Raw genomic sequence first — 10,329 nt, 5'->3', positions numbered from 1 at the left:
GCGTAGGCTATCAAATCCTCTGCAGACTTTTCTTGGTCTGACCCTATTCGTCTTGTCATCTCATTTTATGTTTTTTGAGGTTCTAGGAAAACGTTGAAACGATTCTCTCATTTTATGCTTCACTGACAATAGCGACTCGTGCCATAATTTTCAAAAATGAATCTGTGGTAGGTAAGTATTTTATAATTACAATATTATGTACTTCCGTAGTACCTATAAAAAAGTAGGTATGATTATGTACTTAATAGTCTAACAAAAGTTTAAGAAGGTTTAGGTGCAGGTACCTAGGTATAATTTGTTGAAATTTTGTGTAAATTGGCTGTACAGTGTACAGTCGCCATCAGATATATCAGAGCGGCCAAGGTGTTCACAATATCTGAACACGCACTCTATCGCCGTGACAATAGAAGCGTGCTCAGATATTTGTGAGCGCCTTAGCCGCTCCGATATATATGATGGCGACTGTACTACCCGTGCGAAGCGGGGGCGGGCGGGTCGCTTCTAACTCTGAGTTACACGAGATCTGTCATTTCCAGATTAGAACCTCCATGGCTCGAATGATCAAAGACGAAAGTCTATGACAACTCTTTAAAAGAGCAAAGAAATTCGGAAAACAAAATTGAGAACCGTGTCAAAATCGTGTAGCCGTCTTAAAAATACAAATACGCTAATTTGTTTTGGAAAATGAAATGATAAATTTAATGTTTATTTGAGTTTAGGGTAAGTACCTAATTACCTACCTATACCTTATTCAGCCTATCTGAACATATTCATAGCTTAGCTATATCGGTTGTGTCCAAAGAAATCTCGGTTTACTCGCTTACTTCTGTAACCGAACCATGTTTTGTATAAGATAAATGTATTTTATTTCGTGATAAACATAGGAATATTGCCCTAGCTGCGTTAATATTGCCAATTTGGCACTGAAACTGTACTCACTGTAACTCGCACAATCACATCAGTATCAGGCGACTTAAAAGGGATTCTGGGATCTAATTTTTAACCTCAGGTATCATCAGGCATCGTTTTCACAGTTACTATGTTTAGTGAAAAGGAGTTTTTGGCATTGTACACTTCTAACACTGATTTAGCATTATTTTAAACTATTTTGCCCAGAATCAATAAACAATTACGTACGTGTTAAATATTAACAGGGTCAGGCGTGGCTCACTCCGCGATTTCGTCGCTTTGCTAAAGGTAGCTAAAAGTACATCCGTTCCACACCAATTTTGGTGGCCAGCCATAAGCCGCGCGTGGCGCTGTCGCCACCTAGCTGCTAGATGCCTGATCGTAACAGACGCGTTTTGTTAGAGAGTGAGCTTCTGTACCTAGTACTATTATTTATTCTGTGCTTACGTGTTAAATGTATTAACAGGGTGGGGTTCGAAGCGCGCGCCATGGTGCGGTGGAAGTATTGCCTGGTGCTGGCGCTGTTGCTCCTGCGGACCGACGCCAAGGACGACGAAGATGATGAAGAGTTAGTATTATTTCATCTGTCACACGACCCCGGGCCCGATTCGGATTTTGAAATAGATATCTATTAGATATCTTCTAGACATCACCAAGATACGATAACGATATGTTTAAGATCTAACCTGTCAAATTTGACATTTGCGCGATTCTGGAGATACTCTTGAACGATTTCCACAGGATATGACTTAGAGATCCAATTCACATCTAATAGATATCTTACTCTATCTAACGTAAAAGTGACATTGGTTGCCCGAATTGCGCTGCAAAAGAGAACTAGGTAGTTGATATCTAAACTATAACGTGTCGTCTCTTGTGAATATCTTGAAGTTCGAATACAGCAGCCCGTGTCGGACGATCTGTCTGTCCGACTTCACGGTAGAATATGATGGAACTTGCATTAATTCTAATTTAAAATCACATTAATGTACCATATTCTGACAAATAAATACATTTAATTTCATTTCATTTTACAGAAGTGAGGAAAGCGATGACGAGGAGGAAGACGAGGCGGACGACTCCGAGGAGGAAGAGGAACGTTCGGACACGTTGGATATACCTCCGGGCCGGCGGACGCGGGTGTTAGGGCCACCGCCGAGCCCAGAGGGCGCTACCCCCACCAGGTTGGTTTAAAATATATACTGTAAAGAACGTCCGGACACGATGGATTTACCTCCGGGCCGGCGGACGCGGGTGTTAGGGCCACCGCCGAGCCAATAGGGCGTTACCCCCACCAGCTTGGTTTGAAATATATACTGTAAAGAACGTCCGGACACGATGGACATACCTCCGGGCCGGCGGACGCGGGTGTTAGGGCCACCGCCGAGCCAAGAGGGCGTTACCCCTACCAGGTTGGTTTGAAAATACTGTAAAGAACGTCCGGACACGTTGGATATACCTCCGGGCCGGCGGACGCGGGTGTTAGGGACGTCGGCCGCCAAGAGGGTGTTATGCGTAGCAGGTTAGATCGAACTATATACAAACGAAGAACGTCCGAACACGATTGATATATCTCCGGTCCGGTGGACGCGGGTGATTGCGACGCCCGGCCAAGATGGCGCGGCGCTCCCCCAGCAGACTGCTTTGAACTTTATAAAATATCAACCTTGTCAGCCAATTTTCAGAAAAAATATTTAATCTTCCTCCATATTCACAATCTCGTAGCCTAGTCGATAGAGATCATTCCTACAAAGCTTGAGGTCCTGGCTTAGAATTGCGGTGGTATTTATTTGTCGTTCATGATTTATCGATGTGTTATGTATATGTAATGTAATTATTTAAGTATTTTTATCATCGCCTGTTTTGTTCGGGGCTAGTTCGGGCTATCATCATCATCATCATCATTCTATCGCCCACTGCTGAGCAAGCCGGGGCTAATTTGGCTTACATATATTTCCTTTACAACTCTGCTCAAACGTCCAAAAACAGGCAATCCGGTGGGAATTGGCTTTTATGGACGTGCCGCCACTGCTATATAGATCATTATGTAAGATTGATTGTAAAGATTTTTTTTTCATACAAACAAGTCTAAACTTTGATAAAAATGGCTTTTTTCAGCAGGATAACGAAGAGGGCTCCCCTCGAGTGCTACGTGTGTGGTTACAGAAGCGAGATGCCGCTACGGTCGTGCCTTGATCCTGCAAAATACAGGTGTGATTTCTAGAATCATAATGCCGTATTCGAACTTCAAGATATTCACAAGAGACGACACGTACTAGATCCATTCTAGATACGTTATAGTTTAGATATCAACTAGTTCTCTTTAGCAGCACAATTCGGGCAACCAATGTCATTTTACGTTAGAAAGAGTAAGATATCTATTAGATGTCAATTGGATCTCTAAGTCATATCCTGTGGAAATCATTTAAGAGTGTCTCCAGAATCGCGCAAATGTCAAATTTTATCTTTTTAATAACAAGCGCCCATGATTAATCCGGACTGAGAGTACTATGCCAATCGAATGTCAATCTTTACGCACAATGAGCTTCGAAATTGTATGGAGAAATTATGAATGAATTCATTGATAAAGTTGCTATGCACTTTTACGGCTGATGGTACCTACTCATTTTATAAAGTCCTTGTGTCTAAAGTGCTGCAATAGGTCGCTAAAACGCCTCTGCTTTGATAGGGGTCAATGTCTTAGGGCTGTTTGCACCAAACCATCTGTCACCGTTAAAGCGTTCGCTAAATTTCATTGTATGAGAATAGGGTTTGTAATCCGGATCCGATATGTATGAAATTATCCGGATCTGGATCCGGATCCGCGGATCTTCCCATACATTTCGGATCCGTCGTGCAAACCCTATATGAGAATTTTCATAGTACTCTGTTGATAGTGATGTTGATCAGTCTGTTAAGTGTGGTTGCTGCAACTGGCTCTTAGTTATGTATTTTTTAATCCAGGGTTCATTCAGTGACATGTCACAACTTGGAGGACAAGTGCTTCACAACAGTGATATCAAAGGACAAGGCGTACGTGGCCGTCATCCGCGGCTGCCGTACCGGCTGCGTCGGCTCTCCGGACACTACTTGCTGTGAGGTGAGTATACCTAAAAGGTCTTCTTCAATCTAAGACAGGAATATACGGCTACGTTACATGAAAATCTGTAGTCATAGTATAATTCTTTTACTACATGTTAGAAAACTGCAGGGTGGATCTTTTAAAAGGGGCAGCTTCTTGACTTAGAGCATTTAGTAACTGGAGACGTCTTAGCTGTCATTTTCTGTACAAAACTGTCTGCCGATTTTGCGGGGGAGGGGCATGTCAAGTGTATGGCTATTTGTACATGATTTGTACGTAACATACAAATAGCCATGTCAGATAAACTTCAGTTCATACAAAAGTTTGCACAATGTGCAAGGTTTTCGGCAGAAGGGAAACTCTTAAAGGCGACTCCAGTTATTAAATGCTCTAAGCTTCTTAAAGCCCTGATGCTACGCGAAAAAGGTCTTGGGAGTCTTTCTCTAAAATAGACCATTTCATTCATTTTGATTTCATTTTTAAATCATTTATTGAAAAAAAATATAAAAATAATTACATGTCATTTTTCTCATTGCTTATTCTATCCCCTTTAAGTTCTCTGAGCTTGATTATGTTTGTTTTTCGTTTTGATGTATCTAAGCAAGCCTTATTTGTTCTAGCGAGACCGCTGCAACAACCAAGCGTTCGCGATGCCCATTGTACCGCGCGCGCTCTCCGATAGCTCGGAACCGGCGGCTCCGTTATCCTCCATCGCTGCCCAAACCACGCCTTCCAACGTGCTGTTCTTCGTCACGGTACTGCTGCTTCTGCAGACGGTGGTCAAGGTGGCTATTGTGTAATAAATACAAAATGTTGGCAATGTAGTGCCGAGCGCGCACATACCTTTTTCATCCACCGCTGCCAAAAGCATTCCTTGGATCTTCATCACCGTGCAGTTTTGCAGACGGTGGTTAAGGTGGCCGTGTAACAGATACAAAGTGTTAGCAATACCTATAGTACCGAAACCGGTCAATCGAGTATCATAACATAACCTACGTGAAAGACATTACGGTTATTTTTCAAAGCTGGTGGATTACCCAAAGATGTGGTTGGGTTAGTCTTATGGATATACATATTTACATAGCAATAAAAATCTCCTTCTATATTCATATTCCCTTATTTAACACCGGTGGATTAAGCGTGAGGTAAATGTTAAAACTATTTATATTTACTATGTGAAATGTTGGTGCGGTTTTTGTGATATTTTATTACTGTTTTGTACACTGATTTTGTAATAAATTTTAAATCAATATTACGTTTTTTTCTTTATAACCATACGTCGGACTCCAGCGGGCATTTTCGTGGCATGTCAGAATGATAGGTAAGGTTCGCAAATCAATCAATTCACTTTCGAGTATTTGTATACTGGGTCAAGCAAATCTTGTCAGTAGCAAACGGCGGCAAATTTGAAAAATCGCGGGTTAGCAACACTGTGATCTAATAATTCGAAAATCGCGTGTCATGTGGATCGCGAATGACAGCCATCATCTTGTTTGTTTACAATGTTAATGGTTTACAATGTTTACATTCTGAATCGATTCTATTTCAAGAGATATTTCTGCTGTGTCACCATTAAATACCAATATATTAAATAAGACTGTGCTTAATTAAAGCTAAGGTGCCTACAATGCCTACAGTGCCAACTGAGAAATCTAATAAAATATGAAAATCCAGTATGACATCTACCTGCTGAAGCAATGATTTTATTCATACATTCTTGTTTAACGGCATAGTCCACTTACAATTTTATTTTGAGATCTTCAAATTAGTTAATCATTTTTATCAACATCACACACTGCTTTTAAATTGTCCGTCCATACGTATTAATAACAATTTCAAACATTTTCAATAGAGAATCCGCGAGTGACAATTTGAATTGACGTACGTGACAAGGCGCGCTCAGCGGAAAAAAAAGTTTTGTTTCGATGTACATTGTACATTGCTGCTTTTCTTAGCGCAATACTACTCTTTGAGTGTTGCCCTACTTTAGTTTGCTTTACATTGCTACTGACAAGATTTGCTTGACGCACTATACTTAGTATTTGGTAACTAGTATTTATAATGAGAAATTCCAAATATCATAGCAACTAACTGCGTTATTTATAAACGTACTTGGACTACATATAAGTCAAAATGGCGAAAAAGTTCGTTTGGCTTTTTCCGTCAATTGCAGCTGTGAGAAAGGAACAAAACAAATGAGTTAACTGGGCATGTCAAGTTCTATGAACACGGCTCTAAGGCTGCACGTTAGTTAGGTGTTTATTTTTTTATATCCATTAAATTTTAAATAAAAATAAGATTGAATAGTCTGATAATGATAACGGGTAACTAATTTAATTAACTATGTTACAAATACTAGGTACATTATAATACTCGTAAGTTAAGATTTTTTTGTAAACCTTACCTTGCCCTCAAACTGCCCCCTATAGTCCGACGTTTGTTTATAACACTCTAGACACTTGACTTGATGAGTTAGACCAAGATAAGTCTGCAACGATTTTGATAGCACACGCAGTGCACGTGTTATTGCAGTAAATTACTTTTTTCATCTTACAAAGCGTCACGCACACGCCAACATCATTGGTGCAAGCTAGAAAAAACACAAAACTTACTTGATTAGTTGCTTTTAACCCTTTACCAGGCGAAGGGATATATATTTCCCACATACAGCACTTCAAACATGTGTTCTATTTTCGATGAGTAAGACTGACATTCGAATTTTGAAGTGTCAGCCTGGTAAAGGGTTAAAGCATTGTGAAATATTATTCAAACAGATTAGATGCTTATGCAGATGCGTTGATCATACACCATAATAAGCGTTTTAAAATAGGCACAACAGTCCCTAAAGCATAGAGTTCCTAGTATTAAAAGGGTTACATTACAATATTTATAAATGTATTTTAAAGGTTAACCGTGGCTTGGGTTCGACGAAGATGCCGCCCTTCCACACATCGATTGAAACCACTTTTCTACCCTACCCACATATGTATTAACCTAACCTAACCTAACCCTTTGCCTATGTATTACCTATGATTGCTGTAGAATAACAATAATGGTAATATTTAGTGATGTACCGACTATTGATTTGGCCGACTAGCCGACTAATCGGCGCTCGAATGGCCGATTAGTCGGCCGACTAGTCGGCTAGTCGGCCAGATCATTAGTTTCGTATAAGTTCAGGTGAAAAACAATAGTTTTGCTCTTTTGGTTGCGCTATTCATATATTAGCTTGGCTAAAAGGTGTTCTCTACAGGTTCAAAGACTTATCACAAGAATCCTCGTTCAATTTCTGTCTTTCTTTTATTTTGCGATCCTGAGCCGACCGTCAGTAGGTACTACTTGTATGAGGTATTTCCAAGGGTCTATTTCTCGTACGTAGTCGCCAGTTAAGAACCTATCCCCTGTGGTCAGCGTCTTTACGAGCAACGTGCCCTGTTTATAAGTCTCTAGATTTTGCAATAACATTAATAGTTCCCCATGGCTCTACCATAAAAAAAAAACAAAAACGGAATTATAATAAAATCCTTTAAGTATAGAACTTGGCCATGAAATTACACGAGAATCAATTGAGATCGACCTGTAGAGGAAAACACTAGCCCACCACCATACGATCACGATCAAACGGTCAATTATATGAAAAAAAGTTTTCAGACCCTGAATAGGTATTTTGGTAAAATAGACATAAAACATATGGTAAATATTGACTGTTGGTTTCTTTTTTTCTGTTTTTCTTTCACTAATAAAGTGCCGACTAATCGACCATTTTTGCCGACTAGTCGCCGACTAATCGCCGACTACAAATGTGGCCGGATAGTCGGCTTTCCCGACTAGTCGGCGACTAGTCGGTACATCCCTAGTAATATTCCATTTCTGACCGCAGCTGCACGACTGGTAGGTACTGAACGCGTCGCTGTTATTGTCAATTTCTATAGTATTTAAAATGAACAGTATTGCAGCTGTCGTTGGAAATGGACTGTCACCTTAATGCTCTAGGTTATGGTTGGAAATATTTGATATATTAGTAATCTTGTAATTACATTAGCTATTACAAAGTAAATGAAATACAATTCAAATATTAAAGGTTAAAAGCTAATGGCAGAACACACTAAAATTAGATTTTGAATTTTTTATCGCAGAACAAAAAGTTCTTAATCAAAGCCAGCTAATTATCCCTTATTAACTTGTAACAAAAACTCGTGAAAAGCCCTCGATCACACATGGCCCTTGAATAAATTCATTTTATTCAGACTTCCGCCCCGGGCCGGAAGTGGGTTCAATTGGGCGGAAAGGGCTTGACCGCGGGTCGAGTGACCCTTCCCTTGTCGCCTTTCAATCATAAGGCTGTGAGGGCAACCTGCCCTTTATAATTTGACAAGGGATGTAAGGAGGTTTTGGTATCGATAAAAATATCGCTTGAGTTAGACCCAGAAAGTAATAAAATAAATAACTATTATAGGACGAATTTACACAGATCAACCTAGTCCCACAGTAAGCTCAATAAGGCTTGTGTTGTGGGTACTAGACGACGATATATATATACACATACAGCTTGGCAAAAAAGAGTAGATATGGAACTAATTTTTTTTTGCTCTTACAACACTGTTTAATATGTCAGTTGTTAGTATCTATGTTGTCAACAGTGTTAGTTTATTTTCGTATTTATTGTATTGTTTAAATTTATCGGCAGTAAACTGTTGTTATTGTCGCAAATGATGAACAGGACGATCCGAAGTGGCACCCGCCAGGTTATTTAAGAATAAGAAGAATAAGAATAAGAATAAGAGATGTTTATTAGCACAAATAATAATAACTAATAACACAAAACTAAAATTCAATTTATAACGTTTACAGGCGGTGTCTGGCAGAATTTGAAGCCAAAACCTTGTTGTCGGAACTGGACAATGTTTACCAAAGAACGGCAGTGATGACAGGTATGTAATGATTTTAAAATACTAAAAATGGTGAACTCTGGCGTAATTTACTAAAACACCATGTTTTTCAAGCTTTTAATAACTGTTTTCTTGAAAATTCAATCAATCCCAAAGGTTATGTTTTTAAGGTTATGTGCAATATGTTAACCAACCAACCAACTTGATACTTGCGATTTGCGATATATTTTTTATAATGTAAATGTTTTGTAAATTATATTAAACATGTGACTATTATAACTGTATTAACTGGAAATTATAATTAACTCTTCTTTATATTTATTCAATCAGGTAAATCTGTTTATTCAATCAGGTAAACTACTGTAAGGAGAATTGTATTAGAAGGTGACCTTAACAATGCTGTGTTTGCAACGCCTGGAAAACGCCGGAAGGGGCGTCCAAAAAAGGAACTGGACAATTTCGACCTGTGTACCATTAGGCAAAAGGTTCAAATTTTTTACACGGTGAAAAACAGGTATGTGAAAAAACCTTACAACCTTAATTAATATGTATCTACACTATTATAGCATTAAATGTAGTATAATATAATAAAATATACCTTTTTCAATTACACAGGTGCCAACTCTAAGAAGTCTGCTTCCGATAGTGAAAGAAGACCTGGGCTTTGATGGTAGCCGGGAACACCTGAGAATAGTACCTGAGCATGAAGATGCTCTTGGGTTCAATCTTGCTGCATCACGATAACGCCTCTTCACATACGTCCCTCAGAACAAAGGCGTTTATTGAGAAAGCTGGGATAGAAGTTTTTTTCAAGTGCTGAAGAAGCCGTGGCTGCATATGAAGAAGCAATTTCGGACCTATCTGATGAAGACTGGCAAAAGTGCTTCCAAAGTTGGTTCAGACGAGTGGAACTTTGTATAGAGAGTAATGGAGAGTATTTTGATAAAATGTAATATAAATAATACTAATATCTTCAATAGCTTTTTTTATCTCAAAATTTATTGAGTGACCTACGTAAATGATCATATTAGATTGATAACTGTTAGATATAATTTGTGGTAACTTATTTTTAAAATGTGTTTTTCAATTAAAAGACGCATCAATATTGTTTACCTTATTTCTAATGCTAACAAAAACGAACATTAGTAAAAAGTCAAAAACTCAAAATTTGTATTTCCTTTACCTACCTGCTGATGAGAGTGGAGTCCACTTTCTTGACTTACCTATATTATCCAAAATCGGTTCCGACGTTGTCAAATATGGGGTGTGTGTAAATTTGGCATTCGAATAACCAATAGTCATAACTTTTGGGAAGAGTCGATACAAACAAGAACATTAAATCTGTCCATGGTCCAAGTATCAATATCTCTAGGTCGTACTATTTGTGTTGCCATGTAAGCGACAGTGGCGCCCCTATTAATTTCTACTCTTTTTTGCCAGGCTTGTACA

At 38.9% G+C, this 10,329-nt stretch overlaps 1 protein-coding gene across 1 annotated transcript; it reads left to right on the top strand.

The window, feature by feature from the left end:
- The first annotated feature begins 634 nt into the window (after window positions 1-634).
- LOC134671096 (uncharacterized) lies at window positions 635-4,864 on the top strand. Its single transcript, XM_063528877.1, has 6 exons — window positions 635-720; window positions 1,376-1,477; window positions 1,947-2,093; window positions 3,031-3,120; window positions 3,874-4,009; window positions 4,612-4,864. The coding sequence occupies exons 2-6, from the start codon at window positions 1,398-1,400 to the stop codon at window positions 4,789-4,791; spliced, it is 633 nt and encodes a 210-aa protein (XP_063384947.1). The 5' UTR covers window positions 635-720; window positions 1,376-1,397; the 3' UTR covers window positions 4,792-4,864.
- The last annotated feature ends 5,465 nt before the right edge of the window (window positions 4,865-10,329 follow it).

This window comes from Cydia fagiglandana, chromosome 15 (genome assembly GCF_963556715.1).
Source record: "Cydia fagiglandana chromosome 15, ilCydFagi1.1, whole genome shotgun sequence".
NCBI classification, from domain to species: Eukaryota; Metazoa; Arthropoda; class Insecta; order Lepidoptera; family Tortricidae; genus Cydia; species Cydia fagiglandana.
Note: the sequence above shows the minus strand (reverse complement) of the source record. Positions and strands in the feature narration are given on the sequence as shown.